This window comes from Nothobranchius furzeri, chromosome 11 (assembly GCF_043380555.1).
Source record: "Nothobranchius furzeri strain GRZ-AD chromosome 11, NfurGRZ-RIMD1, whole genome shotgun sequence".
NCBI classification, from domain to species: domain Eukaryota; kingdom Metazoa; phylum Chordata; class Actinopteri; order Cyprinodontiformes; family Nothobranchiidae; genus Nothobranchius; species Nothobranchius furzeri.
In genome coordinates this window covers 27924347-27943359 of record NC_091751.1, presented here as the reverse complement: position 1 = coordinate 27943359, position 19013 = coordinate 27924347, and the positions used below count along the sequence as shown (strand labels likewise).

Genomic DNA, 19013 nt, shown 5'->3' with positions numbered 1-19013 from the left:
TGTCCCCTGCTGTGATGACATTTCCCCTTCACTAGCTACTGAGGTAGCTGGTATATGAAGATGCATCTTGGCTAACGACAACAGCAGTGGGTGTTGCTCCGCATTACTCCTCCACCACATCAGAGTTGAGCAAAGTGAGATAGTGGTCCCTTCACAGAACAAGTCCAGCTCTGCTCCAATCCCTACTCTGATATTGACCCTTTGCACGTGACGTCACGCCACTCATGTGACCGCCCCCTTCGCCATGATGGACGGCAAAAAGACCGTTTACACCCGTAGAAACTCCAGTGAAGGTAATCAAAACAAGCCAGTTTGTAGTCTTTTATTGCTTTTATTTAGTTGATTTGACAGTAAAATGGTTTTAACTTGGCTGCACTAAGAGACAAGGAAGTAAACTTAACTCGTTGTTTCTTTTTAATAACTTTGATGGAGACTGAGGACGGAGATGAACTGCAGCGATCAATCAATCAAGCGGACTAGCTGGCCTCAGATTTGCAGCGAACATGTTTTTACCGGGTAAAATTAACGTTAGTTTATTTTCACGAGGAAGACAGGGACAGGGATAAATGTGATGTGTTTATACGAGTTATTGCCTGATGGATGGGTATTTCACCACGGAGGCTGCGCTCCGTCCACTGTAGTGTAAAGCGAGACAATTATTAACAATATTAAAGCTCCTATATATGACTGCGTGTGTTAAAATGACGTTATTTATTTATATGAGCGTCGGCATTCAGAGATCTTCTCATTCCGGTGTGAGAGCACTAGCTGAACCCGGTAACACCACCAGCAACAGAAGGGATCTGGACTTTTTAACAATCAGCTTTGGTGTAAAGTGAAACGCTATTTATAACAAAGTTATAAATCCAGAGGGGTGAATTTAGGCAAAGTCAGCAACATGTTTACATTGGTGAACAGCTGCAGAGAGAACGTAAGCTAACGCTGGTAAGCTAGTTAACAAACCGCTCTCTATGAGCCCCCGGCTAGATGCGCTACTTCTTCTGATAACTGAACTGGGCATGAACTAGTTGAAGGAATGCTGGAGTTTTGTTTTTGTTTTAACCGCAAAAACAATTTCAGGCTCTACTTTTCCCTTTGTTTAATACTCGTGTCGCTCGCTGTTTACATGATTTTGCCGTCCAACATGGTGGACCCATGTGATTGGGTGACGTCGGTGCAAAGGGTCAGTACTGGCCAATGACAAGGAAGCAAAGGATCATGGTCTGTGTAGTTTTCTTTGCTATGCTCCAGTGGGGCGACCTGAAAAGTGATACTTACCTCAAAACGTACTGTACAATATTGTGACAATATCATGGTCATTTTACTGCAACAATATTGCGATATACTTTAACATTTATGCAGAAACCCTTGAGTTTGCTTGTATGTTTTAAAGTTAGTGATTGTTTGATTATTACCATTTCTGAGGAGGAAGAGGAGCTCAGCGCCTTTTGCCAAGTCAACTTTATTTGTGTAGCACCTTACAACAGTATACAACTGACCAAAGTGCTTTACAGAATTAAAATTTAATTAAAAAACACACAATGATACACATCATAAAATATACTAAGATAGACTTTTATGCAATGTTAAAGGGATACTTTGCAACTAAGTCATATTTTAAATAGTTTTCTTGAGCCAGTGTGTGCTAAATGGCCTTTTACAGGGTTAATGAAAGGTCACCCAGCCCCTTTCACCCCCTGTAACCAGAATATTCCACTTGCAACTTCAGACTAGCAGCCAGTCTGTTGGGACTTGGAAAATACTGGGCTTATGTACCTGGCGCCGTGATCAGGCTCCAGCACGTTTCCTGCATGTTTTAGATCATGAACACGGCTGATTTGTTTAATTTAGTGATGAATTGCTCCTGTGGACACTAATAAAGGCCTGGGAGATGTTTCAGCTGTTAGATTAGAAGAAGAAAATATCATTTCTATAGCGCCTCTCAAGATAAAAATCACGAGGCGCTTCACAGAAACAAAGAATGTAAAAATATGAAAAAGAATTTAGAAATTGGTTAAAAATATATTTGAGATGAATGTGTTACAACGACAAATGCACAGCGAGGAGACAAGTTTTGCTTTTTTGTTCTACAAACAGACACTAGGGGGTGCAAGCCAAAACTGCCTAGTGTCCCTTTAAACGCCACAGCATAAAAATGGGTTTTCAAAATGGATTTAAAGCAGGACAAAGCTGCCAACCTAATCTGTAGAGGCAGCCCAAAGCCTACAGGCTGTTACTGAAAAAGCCCCGTCACCCCTGAGCTGTGAGGGTGAAGGCGAGTGCAGAACCAACAGCCCAGAGGTGACTGGAACAAGACTGCAGAGGCTTAAATGCCTTAAACTGGATTCTAAAATGAAAAGTGAAGCCAAACTGGAGTGACGTGCTCCGTTTTTTGCTTTGTCATCATTGTGATTTTCCTATCTAAACTTAGAGAGTTAATGCAAACACAGCAGTTAGTGATGGTCACATGACTGCTCTACATGGTCTACAACCCACTTATCATTTCAGCTGATCTCAGGACTGTGTGCATCCTGTTAAAACGTTTTTGTTTTTCACTTTTTGCCTCAGATGTTGTTTCATGAAAATAAAACCAACTGTACAAAAAATCTGACAAACTCAATTCGAGCAAGAAAATAACCTAATTTTGACCTTTGTTGTTAAAAACAGACCGCTATTTTAACACAGGCTACAAGTTAGCACAGCAGCTAAATTATTCTGCATCTAATGACACAGATCATCACAAATCCATATTTGATTCCTTTAATCCACGTTTTAAACATTCTTTTAAAGAGATGTCCCACATTTGGGGCTAGCATGCTTAAGGCCGCGACAGTACATCAATTTTATCGTGATCTAGCCTTTAATCAAAGTTCTTTCGGCATTTAGCATCCCTCTCGTTTGTGTTCAGGTGATCCAGTTTGCACTGAGAGACTACATCCAGTACTGGTACTACACTCTGAGTGAAGACGAGTCCTTCTTACTGGAGATCAGACAGATGCTACAGACTGCCCTCATCCACTTTTCCACGCGGTGCAAAACACATTTCCTCGTATCTGGAATCTAATGGGGGTTTTGGTTTGTTTGTTTTTAAACAAATCATACCATTTTATGTGTCTAGGTCCAAAGAGGTGGACTGGCAGCCTTATTTCACCACTCGCCTGGTGGACGACTTTGCCACCCATTTACGTGTCTTCAGGAAAGCCCAGGATCGCCTCGCTGACAGAGAAGACAAGCAGAGTACGGCTTTGTGTGTCTGATGTTTGACCTGCTTCCACAGGGAACTCCGTGCAGCTCACTTATTATTATACATGGCATCACTCATAAAGATGAGGTGGTTTTGTACTAAATGTGCGGTTGTAACGGGTGATATCCCAACAGAGGACATAACAGAGGAGATGGTTGATTCCTTCTTTGAGGCAGAGGTGGAGATGGAGAGGAAGATTTGTCGAGATGTCGTTTGCACATCACACAAAGATGAAGAAGGTGAACGCGCTGATCCCAACGTTTTTCTGCACTTTCACCTGAAATGTTCTGCCGTTGTGAGATGTGAAACGTGAACGTTTGTGTCAGGTTTTCTCCGTGACCTGTGTGAGCTGCTTCTGTACCTGTTACTACCTCCTGGTGAATTCCACAACAAGAGCATGAGATACTTCCTACGGGTAAGTGCTCGAACGTGAGTGACTGGAAAATGCGAGGAGAGAAACGACACGTTGTGGTGCAAACTGTTTGCTCGAACATTCTGTGTATTTTAGGAGGTGCTGGCTTATGGTGTGCTACTCCCTCTGATCAACCAGCTGAGTGATCCCGACTACATTAACCAGTTTGTCATCTGGATGGTAAGGATCCCAGTACAAGCCAACTTATCACATATTAATAATGAAACTACTGATGCCAAATCCGTGTCTAGATTCGGGACAGCAGCTGTAACTACGAAGCCTTCATGAACATCTTGAAGTTAACAGATAAGCCCGCTGAGCTGGAAGCTGTTAGAGACAAGGTGCTGGAGGAGCTGCAGTATCTCCGCTCTCTGGATACAGCGGGAGATGGTAGGCGTCCTCTCTCACACACTCAAATCTAACATGTCAGTGACAAAATCAAGCTTTCTACCTGACTAACACGTGACCCTTTGGTGTGCAGACATCAATGTGATCAAGAACCAGATTAACAGTCTTCTGTTTGTGAAGAAGGTGTGTGAGACGAGAATCCAGAGGCTGCAGTCTGGAAAGGTGAGGATCTGCCTCAAAGCGTTCTACTGGGGAACATTTAACTCGCTATGCTCAGTCTGCAGCTTTTGACTGTTTTCCATCTTGTGCAGGAGGTGGATACGCTGAAGCTAGCAGCTAACTTTGGAAAACTGTGCGTCATCCCGTTGGATCACATCCTTGTTCACAACATAGCGCTGCAGTTTTTCATGGGTACGTAAAGACCTTGAGGCCTCAGCTAGGGATGGGTACCTTTGACATTTGAATCGATCCGGTACTAATTCCCGGTACCTACGAATCGATACCGGTACTTAACGGTACCAATTTTCGATACTTTTGAGTGTTTATTATTTTAATTCTCTTTTATAATTAAATATATGTTTTTCTCAATTTATAACCATATTTGATAAATATCACGATAAATAACATACAACTGTTTGTATTTTAACATCGTCCTTGTAGTTTTATAAGCTGATAATTAAACTGAAGCAAACATCTTTACTGTGAACTAAATTTACTGTGTATCTTCATTCCTTTTGCCGTCATTTTTCATTTGATTTTTCCTACTGGGAAGTTAGAATTTCCGAGGAGAAAGCGAACGCACCATGAACTGATAACAACGGTGGCAATGGAAGCTAACATATCAAGCTAACGTTATCTTAAACAGTTTATTTAGCTGCTGGAGCAGATTAAAACGATGATGCCTCACACTTAGATCGTTGTCGCTGGTTTCATCTTCACCCAATCACCCGTCACATTTAGTAAGGTGAAGCCAAACTTTAGAGTGCGTTCTTCTAGTCGGGAATTCGGAGTTCCGAGGAGAAAGCGAATGCACCATTAGCGAAACGGAAGCTAACATATCAAGCTAATTATATTTACCTACCGGAGCAGATTAAGATGAGGATGTCTCACTTAGATCGTTGTCGCTGGTTTCATCATCACCCAGTTACCCATCACATTTAGTGAAGTGGACCCAAGCGTTAGCGTGCGTTCTTTCTACCATGCTGCTCTGTTTACAACTGGTTTGCAGCGAGCGACGACATAACGCTCTTGCGCATGCGCAGCTGTCTAGGCAAGTTTTCGTTATGAAGGACGGGTACCGAAACAAGGCACAGTTTGAAATGACGTGAATCGGTGCTCGGTCGGTACTATGGAATTCGGTCGGTACCTTAAAATGTACCGAATTCAGTACCCATCCCTCAGCAGAACTAATCCCAGACATCTGTGTAGATCACCTCTATATTCACCTAAAACCTCACCCGCATGAAAAGGGCCTTAGCATTAGGAACTATACCTTGTTTTTCTGTAGTTACATCATCAGACCACACTGGGGGAAGTTTGCGTTGGGCCTTTGGACCAGGTTTGATTTAGTCTCTTTGCTGCAGACTTCATGCAGGCAGCCGGAGCTCAGGCAGAGCTCTTCTTTTGGCTCACTGTGGAAGGATACAGAGTGACAGCGCAGCAGCAGCTGATGGTGATGGAGGGCTGGCAGAAAGATGAAAACAAGCAGCCTGGCACCACAAAGGGGCTGCTCCGGGCTGCTGCTCTGGGTGTCTATGAACAATACCTCTCTGACAAGGTGGGAGGACCATGAACCCTCTTAAAATAGCAGTATTTAAAACGAATAAGCAGAGTAAATGTAAAGTTAAATGTCTGTTAACTCTTTCTGCCTTCCTGTCTTTAAATTCACTAATCTGAGTGTCTGTTCTCTAATAGGCGTCTCCCAGAGTGCAGGTCGACAAAGTGTTGGTGACCAAACTGGGAGAGAAGCTGCAGAAAGATGACCCCACACCTGAGATATTTGATGAAATTCAGAGAAAGGTAAAGCATAAAAACATTTTCTAAGCTATTTTAATACTATTCTTATTTGTTCCTGGTACCAAGTCATGCCCATTATCCTTCAGGTGTACGAAATGATGCTGCGAGATGATAGGTTTTACCCGTCCTTCAAGCAGAGTCCTCTCTATGTCCGGATGCTGGCTGAGCTGGACATGCTGAAAGAGCCCAGCTACAGAGGCTCTGACGACGGGGATGGAGAGTCCTTCAACGGCTCCCCCACAGGAAGCCTCAACCTGGTACCTCTCTCCCTCTAAAAACTACACTGCTCAACAAATAAAGGGAACACCTGAGCCTAATTTATACTTCTGCGTCGGGATGGACGGTCGCACGCACGCAACGGCATTATCCGTCCTTTCGAGGGCTCTCCGACAGGCTCGCAAGACGTAGTCGAGCTCTCTTTTCTAAACATCCATCCGTCGAGATGGAGAACGCAAGCTTGTGATTGGTCAGGACGCCTCTGGCGGAAGCTTGAAGAGTACCTGGCGGGAAAACTCTAAAAATATGAACGTTTTATTTCCCGGTGACTGGAGGAGTGAAAAGATACACAGCAAGTGTTTTATTCGTGGACGGAAACGACGGGGAACGTGGGTTTAGAGGTGGCGAGCGTGTGAAGAGGTGGAGGAGGATGAGTGACAAATTTGTTCATCTTAAAAGTCTCAAATACAAAAAAAACAAACAATATATAAACACAGTATCTGGGACCGGATACTTGACAGGATGCACCAGAACCGCGCTCCGCCCTCTGTTGTTCTGGTGGGGAATTGCTTTGCAACGCTCCACAGGAGACGGAGAAGTATGAGGGAAAATTGTCTCCGTCCGTGCCTGACTCTCCCTCGTGGAGCTGATGAAGTATAAATTAGGCTTTAAACAACGCAATGTAACTCCATGCCAGTCACACTTCTGTGAAATCAATCTGTCCACTAAGGAGGCAACACTGGCCGTCACTTTCACCTGGTATTGTGCAAATGGAATACACAACAGGTGAAATTATAGGCAATTAGCGAGACATCCCCAGTGAAGGAGTGGTTCTGTAGGTGGTGAGTGACCACAGACCACTTCTCTGTTCCTCTGCTTTCTGGTGGATGTTTTAGTCACTTTAGCATGCTAGCGATGCTTCCACTCTAATGGTAGCATGGGACTGAGTCTACAACCCACACAAGTGGCTCAGGAAGTGCAGCTCATCCAGCTGTGGCCAGAAGGTTTGTATCCAGAGCATGGAGGTGCTACCAGGAGACGGGCCAGTGCATCAAGGGATGTGAAGAAGGCCGTAGGAGGGCAGCAACGCAGCAGCAGGACCACTACCTCCACCTTTGTGCAAGGAGGAGCAGGAGGAGCACTGCCCGAGCCCTGCAAACTGACCTCCAGCGGGCTACAGATGTGTTTGTGTTTGCTCAAATGGTCGGAAACAGACTCCATGAGGGGGGTTTGAGTGCCCGATGTCCACAGGTGGGGGTTGTGCTTACAGCCCAACACCGTGCAGGACGTTTGACTTTTGCAAGTGTGAACCTGCTTCAAGGATGAAAGCGGGTTCACGCCGAGCACACGGCAGACGTGACATCTGGAGATGCCATGGAGAACGTTCTGCCTGCAGTGTCCTCCAGCATGACCAGTTTGGCGGGGTGTCAATGATGGTGTGGGGTGACATTTCTCTGGCTGGATGCTCAGGCCTCCATATGCTCACCAGAGGTAGCCTGACTGCCATTAGGTAATGAGATGAGATCCGCAGACCTCTTGTTAGACCATATGGTGGTGCGGTTGGCCCTGGGTTCCCCTAGTGCAGGACAATGCTTGAGCTCGTGTGTGACTGGAGTGTTTCAGCAGTTCCTGCTAGACGAAGGCAGTGATGCTATGGACTGACCCCCCCCCCAGACCTGAATCCAATTGAGCACATCTGGGACATCATGTCTCATCGTGTGCATCCAGCAATGCAACATTGCACCACAGACTGTCCAGGTCTGAGAGGAGCTCTCTCTGGAGATCATCCACAGCCTCATCAGGAGCATGACCAGGTGTTGTAGGGAGGTCATACGGGTACGAGGAGGCCACACACACCACTGAGCCTCATTTTGACCTGTTTTCAGGACATTACATCACAGTTGGATCCACCACTCCATTATGAGTGTGACAACAAATCCAGACCTCCATGGGTTGGTAAATGTGATGTCCATTGATAATTTTTGTGTGAGTTTGTAGTCGGCATATTCAACTATGTAAGGAACAACGTATTTAATAAGAATATTCCATGAATTCAGATCTAGGATGTCTTATTTTTGAGTTCCCTTTATCTTTTGGAGCAGTGTGCAGCATGAGGACTTTTTTTTTTATGGTCGCGTCGGTTCATGCTGATGTGCGTGTTTTTTTTTTTAATGATTTCAGTCACTGGATGACTTGACCAACGCCTGCCAGGATGAGTTTTTGCAGCTACATGCCTTTATCTCTGACACAGGTACACAGAATGAATGAAGTTTAGTCAGAATGATTAACGCGTGTGTTTTTTTCAAAGGTATTTAAGTCTCTGCAGGGATTTTGATTAAACCCTATTTTAAAATATCACAGATTTCTTTGTAGGTTGTGCATATTGTTATTTTGGGGTTGTTGAGGACTTGATAGTGCATGTGTAACTGAGTTTGTATGGATCTGAACTCCCTCCAGTCCCTCCATGCATGTTCTTTTTTACCTCCTTTGCTCCTCATTTCTGTACCCTTTTCTCTTTTCACACTTAGTGTTCTTTATTTTTTTTATTCCAGAGCACTGTTTTTATGTTCTGTCATGTGATGTCATTCCATCACACTGTTACTCCCCTATATCTTCATATATTTTTCTTTGGCTTGTTTTTCCTGCCCTACACACTTTCTGCTCTCCGCCTTTCGTCAACCCATCCTCAACTCCCCTGTTTGGGATTTATTGTGGGGTGAGGTAGCTGATACTTGTCTTCCTGGCTTCTGGGGTGCCACAGGGGTTTGCAACGATCATGGAAAGACTTACGCACTGTACACCATCACCGTGTTCAGAAGGAACCAAGACGGTAGCGATGACTCCTGGAAGACCTACCGGCGCTACTCAGACTTCCACGACTTCCACTTGAGAATCACTGGACAGGTGATTTAAGCTGTTTAAGTCGATGTAGAGCAGCCTTTTGCATGTTTCCCTTTCCATAAATGTATTTGTTGTTCTAGTTTGAGAACCTGTCGTCGATCCTCAAGTTGCCCGGGAAAAAAACCTTCAACAACATGGACCGAGAGTTTTTGGAGAGGAGAAAAAAAGATCTTAATGCTTACCTACAGGTAAAAAGCCTTGTTTCAATTTGTCATGTCCAAAAATATTTGTCAGCCACCAATTGTGCCAGTGAAAAAGTTAAGAGGTCTGTAATTTTCGTCAAAGGTTCACTTAGCATTTACAAAAAAATAAAATAAAAAATCCTTGCTGTGAATTTTGGTGTTGGAAGTAGGGATTTCACGGTTACCGGTGTAGCCGTAAACCCCAGTAAAAATATATACCGTCTTATCTCAGTGGATTTTCGCGGCCGTGACCCTTACCAGCCACTGTCTCATCCACTGAATTTGCCGCATGTGAGCACTTTGTAGTTTGCAACCAAAACTTTCTTGAAGCAGAAATGATGACCAAAGGAGGAGACAACAGCGGTCAGGACATCTATCAGCCCTCAAAGATGACAGTGTCAGAAGTACAGGCATATTTTGGATATTTGAAGAATGCAGATGGACAGTTGATAGAAGACGGCTATCTTGTTTGCAGAACGTTCAAGAAACAAGTGTCTGCAAAAGGCAGCAACACTTCAAATCTCATGACACATCTGCGTGACCATCACCCACAACTACCGTCAATGCAAGGCAAATTAACGTTAGCGGTTTAGCTGAAATGCTTGATGTAAAGACTTTAGGTTGAGGGAGAATGCAAAAAATCGCCCTATAGTGCAGCCGCAGCGCCCACTGCCAGCATGTAAACCATGTCACAGACACCCCCATATTGAAATGATGCCATGCATTATGGGGCTCCCAAGGGGGCAGATAAGAGCTGGTCGCCAGTGTAATAGATTGACTCTCACCACATTATTATGAATTAAACGATTACTGCGTGATGACATTTTCCCAAATCTGCAAAGCTCGCTGGAAGGACACAAACCGAGGACAACTACCGTAAATCCTCTAATATTGGCCTGTATTCAGTAAACGGCCGGGTATCATATTTTGGCCGGTGTCGGAGTCGGTGGAGGTGAATAATGGCCGGTATTTTATTGTGGCCGGGTGGAATGTGGTAACAAGCAAGTACGGGGGCGGTTGTATCATCTGTCTCACTTTTGATTTGCCAGTGATAGACCGCGAGGGTAACTAACCGTGCGGAGACGAAGAGGAGGCGAAAATTTGATATCAAGTTCAAAGAGAACGTGCTGATTATGCTGCAGAACACTCTGGGGAGCACTAGCAGGGGTTGAATGAACTAGTCGACTTCACTATAGTGACTTTTTATGCCTGTCATCGACTAGTCGCTGTCACGTGATAATGACCGGCAAGATGCAGCCCTCGGAAAAGACAGCAGCCTGCTGTCAGCAGGTGACAAGCTCCTGCGCGTCTGGAAGCAACGCGCTGTGCCAGAGCGTCGGTACTGACACGCAATCGTTCATGTCGGTTCATTTCCTTTAATGTTTTCTGTCTTTTATTTGCGCCTGATGCGTTTCGCTGTGGAGCGGGGCACATCACCTTGTCTTCCGGTGATGCACCGATTACTGATGCGGCCGCCAAGCAGGGAGCACTCCGCTGTTTTTGCGGTCAGTAGATCTTTTAGAACTGCAGTTCAAAGGTAACTCATAAGGTGAATATATATGAACCCAGGTAGCAGTTTGTCTTTAGGAGTGAGAGGAGATGCAGGAAGATAATAAACAGGCAGGACAGAAAAATAGTCAAATAAAAACAAGTTAGTTTTTGTACCTGGTGGTTGCAACAAACAGACACCATTGAAGGTCATCAGAAGTGAGGAACAGAAAATGAAATAATTATTTTAATGTTTAGAGCAGCAGGAACTCTGAGAGGCTGCAGGCGCATCAGTGAGTTTGCGGCCGCTGCGCGGGGCGGGGGGGGGGGGCTGAAGCAGAAACTACCGTTGTTGAAAGAAATGTGTTTAACTTTGAAAATGTGGGCGCAATTTTAATTGTCAAAAGCTCCAGCAAACCATTAGTTCATTTTGCTCAAATAGAAATAGAGGCCTGCCTCTAATACTGGTCCTCCTTCCAATAAAGGCCTGGAGCTTGATGAGCTTGAGTAAAATACAGGCCCGGGCCTGTATTAGAGGATTTACGGTATCCTGCTAGAGGGTTTATTTAGTGGTCTGAAAATAAAACACGTTTCTGGTGCTATAATTAGTACATGCAATACCCTCAAAATGACCAACAACACATAGTTATCATGAAATATTAAATAGGTGTGGGAGATGTAGATTTTTATTTTGTACCACTTAAACAGTTTGGGCGCCCTAGTAAACAGGCGAGGCTGGGTAGAGTAGAGCAGCACTACTTCAACACCTTTCACTCAGGTAAAAGTAGCTGTCCAAGAAATTACTCAAGGGTAAAAAGTATTTGATTAGAAGGCTACTTGAGTACCGAGTATCATCTGATGTCATCTTTTTTAAAACGATGACGTCAAACAGACAAAAATAAAAGGTCATGGGCAAATTTTTATATTTTAAAGACTAAAGGGGAAAAATGTAAATAAACATAATTACAAAATAACAAATGTTATGCTAAATTTAGACACAAACTGAGGACAACGTTTTCCTGCCATAGAGGGTTTGTTTAGTTGTCTGAATATGCAACACTTTTAGAAAAAAAATACTGCGATCATTTTGGCCACAATCACCATGAGGTTAGATTTGCTCACCGTGACAACCCTAGTTGGGAGTTTAAAGGGATACTTTGCAACCTTTTCATATTTTTAAAAATTATTTTCTTGAGCCAGTGTGTTAAAATGACCCTTTTACAAGGTTAATGAACTGTCTCTCAGACCCCATCGCCCACTGTGACCTGAATACCGCACTTGCAACTTCAGAGTGCCGGTCCTCTCCCTGTTGGACTCTAGCTTACATACCTGGAGCAGCAGTCTGCTTCCAGCACATTTCCTGCGTGTTTTAGATCATGAACACAGCTGATTTGTTTTATTTAGTGAAGAATTGCTGTTTCAGCTGTTGGATTAAGAGGTTAAAAAATATGAACGTTCAGTGAAGAGATACGTTTTGCTTTCACTTCTACTAAATGGACACTAGGGGGTGCTAAAAACAGGCCAAAACTGCAGTTTCCCTTTAATAATGGTGACTTTAATGCAGCATGAATGCTGCTTATTTTATTTTTCTTCTACTCCGCTTCACCAGCAACTCTTCCAATGTTACCAGTGCTGTTTGGTTGTTTTGGTGACATCTGCTGATGTCATTTCCTACTGAGTTGCAATGAATTAGTGTGAGTTAACTACAAGTTCTGCTCAGTGACTCTACCGGGTCATTCTGAGTACCTACCCCTGTTCAGGCTCTCTGTTGGTTCCTGGAAATTGCCCAGAAAAAATCACTTCAGCCTTCCCGCTGAAGTGGAGACACGTGCATGGGTTAAATAACCCTGAAGATCCAATAGTGGAAATGGCACCATTTTCCTGTTGGATAATTCAGCCACGTTTTATCTTCAACGCTGTCCCTGATTAAAGGAGGCTTTTGCCCAAAATCTCACTACACACGGCCCCACTCATCCTTTCTTAAACAGATCAGCCGTCCTTTCCCTTATGCCGAAAAACCGTTCCAAAACAAGATCACGGACACCCCACCAGATCTCATTTGTGTAACCCCCCACTTGTGAAACCAAAATTATTTCCTTGAATGAAGCAGTAGCTTTATGAGCATAAGCATAAACCACATTACAGGTTTGACTTGATGTTTTTATGATGACTTGGCTGTCATGTTTCAACACCAACCAGCAGATGTCTCTATATAGGGCTGAGCAAATGAAGCTTGGAGTATGAACGTTTTGGAGACCAATTAGCTGGAAATCCTGATTGGTTCATGAGGCTTCATTTGACCATCACTGCTTCCCACTTGGCTGGCTGTGGAACACTGGACCAGCTCTATACCCTTTGGGGGATCCTGGAGGGTGCGTGGGAGTTCGCCCAACATATCTACATGTGCTTTGTGGATTTGTAGAAGGCATTCGACTGCATCCTGTGGGGGTTGCCAGGCCTTCTGATATGGACTGTTATGCATTGCCAGCAGTAAGTCGGGCTCGTTCCCAGTGATAGTTGGACTCAGTCAAGGCTGCCTTTTGTCACAGATTCTGTTCATAGCTGTTCTGGACAGGATTTCTGGGCACAGCAAAGGTGTTGAGGGGATCCATTTTGGAGGCCTGAATATCGGGCTTCTGCTTTTTGAAGATGATGTGATCCTGTTTGCTTCATCAGAATGTGATCTCCGGCATTCGCTGGAGTGGTTCGCAGCAGAGTGTGAAGCAGCTAGGTTGAGAATCAGCTCCTCTAAATCCAAGACAAATAGGCTCGTCAGTCAAACTGATCATATTCTGCTATTTAAAATCTGATAATAAGGCCTTAACTGGTATTGTTATAATAGCTGTCCCCTCCACATCCTTCCATTCTGTAGTGTCTTCTGAGGAACACAAACATATCAATGCGCTCAAATGTGCAGCACAATAATTTTCTCGTAAACGAGGAAGATCATCCCATCTTTCTTCAACTGTCAAAAATGTATTTTGACAGCACTTTACAAACTGTTTCTGAGGTCTGAAAGTTGGAAATCACTGGAATACGTAGAGCCTTCCTGGGAGAATATTTAATCTAATTGAATCAACTCTAGAATGTAAATCTAAAAACGTCTTTGTAAATCTGATTTTATCGCCATATTCAGAGGGTCATAATTAACTTTAAACATTTTAGAGAAGTCTCTGTGCAAGACCGCCCCTAAATATACTTTCTGCATCCCGTTCCTACTCATAACTATCTACAAATAAAATCTTTATAAATCATAAGATGTGATTTCCTGGATTTTGTACCACAGTTGGAGTGTACTTATAACTGACTTCTCATCTTTTAAGTGGGACAACGTGGACAGTCAGTGGCCAAATGCTTTCTTGCCCCACTGTATCTGTAATTTGTGTGTGTGCGTGTGTGTGTGTGTGTGTGTGTGTGCACGCGTGTGCGCTTTTCAGCTGCTGCTAAACCCAGAGATGGTGAAGGCCTGTCCAACTCTGATTCCATATGTCTTTGACTTCCTGGAGAACAAGCCCTACAGCAAAGGCAAAGGAGACTTTGCACGCAAGGTCTCTGATTCACAGTCATTTTTTGTTTTTGTCTCCCAAATAACTAAAAGTCTAAAAATGTTTTTTAAAATACGATCACGGAGTTTAAACAGAATTGTTCTGCTTGTATAAAACTAAATTCTCTAAAATTTCTTGGTTTTTCAGATGGACACATTTGTGAACCCGCTGCGGAGTTCCATGAGGAACGTGTCCAACGCAGTAAAATCGCTACCGGACAGTTTAACCGAGGGCATGACCAAGGTCTCTGACAACATGGGCCGGATGTCAGAAAGACTGGGTCAGGACATCAAACAGTCCATATTCAAGGTGTGTCTGAACATTAGACCCTTGCTGCTTCCATCTTTGCTCCGGTCGCCTGAAATAAAAAAGAGATGAATGCGGTGTAGCAGCAGTCACTTATCTGCATTAACCTCCTGTTTGGCAGCTTTAGCTGAAACGGGCGTTTTAATGAGAGCAAAAAGGAAGCATGACGTTCCAAGGCTTATCGTCCTCCTTAGCTGGCTCTCTCTCCTCCCTCTACTGTGTAGCTTGGTGTCAGTTACATGTGTGTTATCGTCATGCTAAAAAACTTGATTTATCACACCCATGACGCCGCTCACCAAGGCATGAAGAAAGCAAGTACGTGTGTGTACTCTGGAAAATGACAAATGTAGGAACACAGTGATGTTAATCTGATGACTGGTTTCAGAAGAGGTCCTTGTTCGATTACTTGTTACTGTAAGAAGTGGTGTTGACACAATAACTGTACAAACAGTAAACTGAGCTACTTAAATATGAATAGTTTACAGTCAGCCTTACTTTCGTTTACTTGGGAGCATCTCCACACTGCTGATGTAGCTCCTCCCCTGCTGACTGGCTACCTGAGGTCATGATGTACTGTAGTTAAGTGTTCAGTATAGAACACTACCGTACGTCATCAGCTGCTTTTTATGTGACTCGCATTTATTTTGTGGTGCTTTACCGGTTAAACCAGTGATTCCCAATCAGGATTAGGCTTACCCCTATGAATGTACTATTTTTAATGAAGCAAAGAGCAAGTTGCCACAAGAGGGAGGAGCGAGATTAAATGAAAACGGGGTTCATCTGAGGGTCAGTTTCGGCTGTGTTGTTTCTGTGATTTAGGTGTTTCAGCCGAAAACCGAAAATGCACTTTTGGGTCATTTCGGTCGAAAAATTTCTGTGGCCAAATTTTCGGTGCGTCCCTAATTTCTGATATACCAGATAACTGCCCATGCCAAAAAGCAGAAATCCGGTATTCAGAAATTCAAAAATCCATACACCCTCAATATCCTCAACAGAAAGCTGGGAAAGGCATATTGCATTCCACCTCTTTCAGGAATCCAAACCAGGTGCATTCCATCCCGACATGAAGGCGCTCCCTGCGCCAATCTCATTGTCATCAATCGTGTTGAAAGTCCAGTTGACCAGATCCACATTTTAGTAATTTCCAGATTTCAGAAACAATGTAGAGTGGAGACAGACAGCACAAAGAGCCTTTGCAAGAGAAGGGAGGAGAAAGAAAAGCATCTGCACCCTCCAAGAGGCAGAAGAATCTGAGAGCGGGAGTTGGTGTGTGAGGTTGAGAGGTTCCGACTAGATATAGTCGGACTGACCTCGATGCATGGCTCTGGCTCCCGAACTGGTTTCCTCGAGAAGGGTTGGACTTTCTACCACTCTGGAGTTGCTCCCACTGAGAGGCACCAAGCAGGGCATACTTCTTGCCCCCATCTTGGTGTATGTTGGGGTTTACTCCGTTGAAAGAGAGGGCCCTTCCCTCTGCCTTTGAGTGGGAGGACGGGTTCTGACTGTTTGTACATCAGTCTTTACACCCTTTATGGAGTCCCTAGAGGGGGTGCTGTAGGGCGCTCCTTCTGGTAACTCCATTGGTCTCCATGGAGACTTTTAACACTCACCTGGGCAACGAGTGAGACCTGGAGAGGTGTGTTTGGGAGGAATGGCCCCCTGATCTGAATCTGAGCGGAGTTTTGTTACAGGACTTCTGTGTTCATCATGGATTGTCCATGAGCACCATGTTCAAGCATAAAGGTGTCCATGCTCTTTGCACCAGGATACCTTAGGCTGCCGCTCGGCTTTGTCGTCATCTCATAATCTGATCTGCGGCCACGTCTTGGACACTCGGGTCAGAGCGGTCAAGTGACCACTACCTGGTGGTGAGTTGGCTTTGATGGTTGGGGAGGATGCTGGTCAGACTTGGCGGACCTAAATGTATTGTGAGGATCTGCTTGGAACGTCTGGTGGAGTCTCCTGTCAGAAAGAGCTTCAATTCCCACCTCTGAAAGAATTTTGAACACGTCCTGAGGGAAGCAGGGGACATTGAGTCTGAGTGGACACAATTGCTGTGACCACGGGGTGTTTGGTGCGTGTCGTGGTGGCAACCCCCGAACCTGCATGTGGACACCGGCGGTTAGAGATGCTGTCAATCTAAAGAAAAGCTGCTTCCATATCTGGGTCAGTGTGGGCCGGTGCGTTTTCCATTCTGCAGTGACTTTTTTTCAGACGTCTTCCTCGGTGGTCTGACTGGGGACCAAGGTGACACTACGGACTGATTGGCCGGCTGAAATTAACGCCCACCTCCTATTGGCGAGTAGAATCGGCTACGGCGCGCTCCTCGGCGGTGTCGACAGGCGTGCGTCTTTCGCAGTCGTCTTTTGTTTGCCCAAGTGACCTCATCAGTGTTTACCGGCTCTCCTTTTAAGTTTGTTTCAAACCTAAAAAACTCCCAAACTGCAGAAGTTGTGTTGGTTTTAGACGCCAAGTCAGCTGGTGCGCGAGCTGCCGTTTTTCTCTCTGAGCGCCGTCTCTGCGCTGTCACGTGATGACATCACGTTCATAAACTTTATGGAATGTCTCTCAGATTTGGACAAAACATTTTAAACTATTTAAGTAAAACAGAAAATCCAGCCATGCATCCATTTTATACATTAAATTATCTTTATCATCTATTTGTTTTTATTTTTTAACCCTCGTAGGCAGTTTTTTTTTTTTTCCATGACTGTAGTGGAACGACGCCGTTGCTCCGGGTGTATACGGTACTACAGTAATACCACCCAAGCCCACTGGAGTCTAGGCTAACTTCCTGTTGCACCTGCTTTAGGTGACCTAACACCAGCCTGTTTCTGCTCTAGGTGCCTCCACTCCTTCCCAAGTCTGACATCGACCCAGAACACTGCCGAGTCTCCGCCCAGCTTGACGACAATGTGAGTCTTTGACCTGCTGGACGTTTGTCTTTCTGTTCTCTTTGCGTTTTGGTAAAACGGTAAATGTGTGATCAGGTGGATGATAACATCCCGTTACGAGTGATGCTGCTTCTAATGGACGAGGTGTTTGATCTGAAGGAGAAAAACCAGTGGCTGCGAAGGAACATAAAGAACCTGCTGCAGCAGCTCATCAGAGCCACTTATGGTGACACAATCAACAGGTCAGAGACTCACAAAGTTCCCCCACGCTCGGGAGGATTCTGCTTCACAAGGAGCACAACTTTCATCTAGTTTTCTGTTTCTGAAGGAAAATCGTGGACCATGTGGACTACTTGACATCACCCGAGCAGGTGTCTGATTACGTGAAGAAGTTCAGGTAGGATTCCCTCACTTTGGTTTCAGATTTGTTTGATTCCTCTGAGGAATCTGGAGTAATTGTTTCCATGTGCGTTCAGGGATTCCTACTGGCCTAATGGAATTCTAGCTGAGACTCCACCCCGCCGGGACAAGTGCATCCGAATGAGGACACGGATAGCTGCCAAGACCAGCCTGTTGGGCATCATGCCAGGTGAACATGTACGCTGAGTCATACTGTAACACACTGTTACACACCCCTGAGTACTATCTCTGTTCCTTAGATGAGCTGAAGCACATCATTGGAGCCGACACCACCAGAAAGGGCATCCTCCGCGTCTTTGACATGTTTCAGTACCAGCCTATGAATCGACGACTCGTCTACGTGTTTTTGGAGGGCTTCCTGGAAACCATGTTCCCCCAGTACAAGTTCCCTGAGCTGTTTGTCAAGCTGCACTCCCGCTCGCCACGGATCCGTAGATTCAGCCAGAAGCTCAAAAGGTGACAGGAAAGGACGGCAGCATCAGAACACGTGACAGATGGGCGGAGGCCTGAAAGGGAGGGTGTGTGAGGGGCGCTTGGTGTGAACACTGCCCAGCCCTCTCTGTTCACACACTCCTGTGGGTGGATAACACTCCTGCAGTCTGACTAATTAGAACCGGAGGAGCAGCTCTGCCGAACTCGTCTGACTCAACAGCAAACCCAAACCTGATCATTTGCACCAAGATTGAACATGGAGTCTCTTTTTTTCTATAATTTCCCTTTTTTGGGGGACTTTTTTGTTGCATTGAGCTTTATCTGTGTCCAGCTGCTTCCCTGTGGTCCAGAGAGCAGACAACAGAGTTTTTAAAAAGCGGAGGACTTCTTAGTGTAATCCCACACCTTGCCTTACCTTCCTGCTTCAGTCGTCCATCTCAGAGCCATACGGCTGGAATCAATCGTACCCACATGCTGCAGAAGCACTTGTTCATTAGAAAATATCATTTTGGTAGCAAACTGTCAAAAGCACTGGGTTGAAGAGGAGCCATTCTCAAAATGTGACTGAAGATGGTTTGAAATTTTTCTTTTTTTCCTCTTTATTAACAT

The 19013-nt window shown here is 44.7% G+C and overlaps 1 protein-coding gene across 2 annotated transcripts in view; it reads left to right on the top strand.

Moving 5' to 3' along the window:
• The window catches only part of snx13 (sorting nexin 13), a 45991-nt gene extending 27326 nt beyond the window's left edge, over positions 1–18665 (top strand). Inside the window, exons 5-25 of one of the 2 annotated variants that reach the window (XM_015955869.3) lie at positions 2909–3030; positions 3119–3237; positions 3379–3483; positions 3571–3659; positions 3753–3836; positions 3908–4046; positions 4138–4226; positions 4316–4415; positions 5588–5781; positions 5919–6023; positions 6107–6277; positions 8418–8487; positions 8998–9140; positions 9218–9325; positions 14245–14355; positions 14500–14661; positions 17502–17573; positions 17649–17794; positions 17881–17949; positions 18029–18141; positions 18212–18665. In XM_015955869.3, the coding sequence (XP_015811355.3) occupies positions 2909–3030; positions 3119–3237; positions 3379–3483; positions 3571–3659; positions 3753–3836; positions 3908–4046; positions 4138–4226; positions 4316–4415; positions 5588–5781; positions 5919–6023; positions 6107–6277; positions 8418–8487; positions 8998–9140; positions 9218–9325; positions 14245–14355; positions 14500–14661; positions 17502–17573; positions 17649–17794; positions 17881–17949; positions 18029–18141; positions 18212–18432 (2532 nt within the window). In that variant the 3' untranslated portion in view covers positions 18433–18665. Of the gene's footprint in view, positions 1–2908; positions 3031–3118; positions 3238–3378; positions 3484–3570; positions 3660–3752; positions 3837–3907; positions 4047–4137; positions 4227–4315; positions 4416–5587; positions 5782–5918; positions 6024–6106; positions 6278–8417; positions 8488–8961; positions 9141–9217; positions 9326–14244; positions 14356–14499; positions 14662–17501; positions 17574–17648; positions 17795–17880; positions 17950–18028; positions 18142–18211 lie in introns of both variants that reach the window. The other variant, XM_070556048.1, reaches the window with a different exon arrangement.
• Positions 18666–19013: the final 348 nt, after the last annotated feature.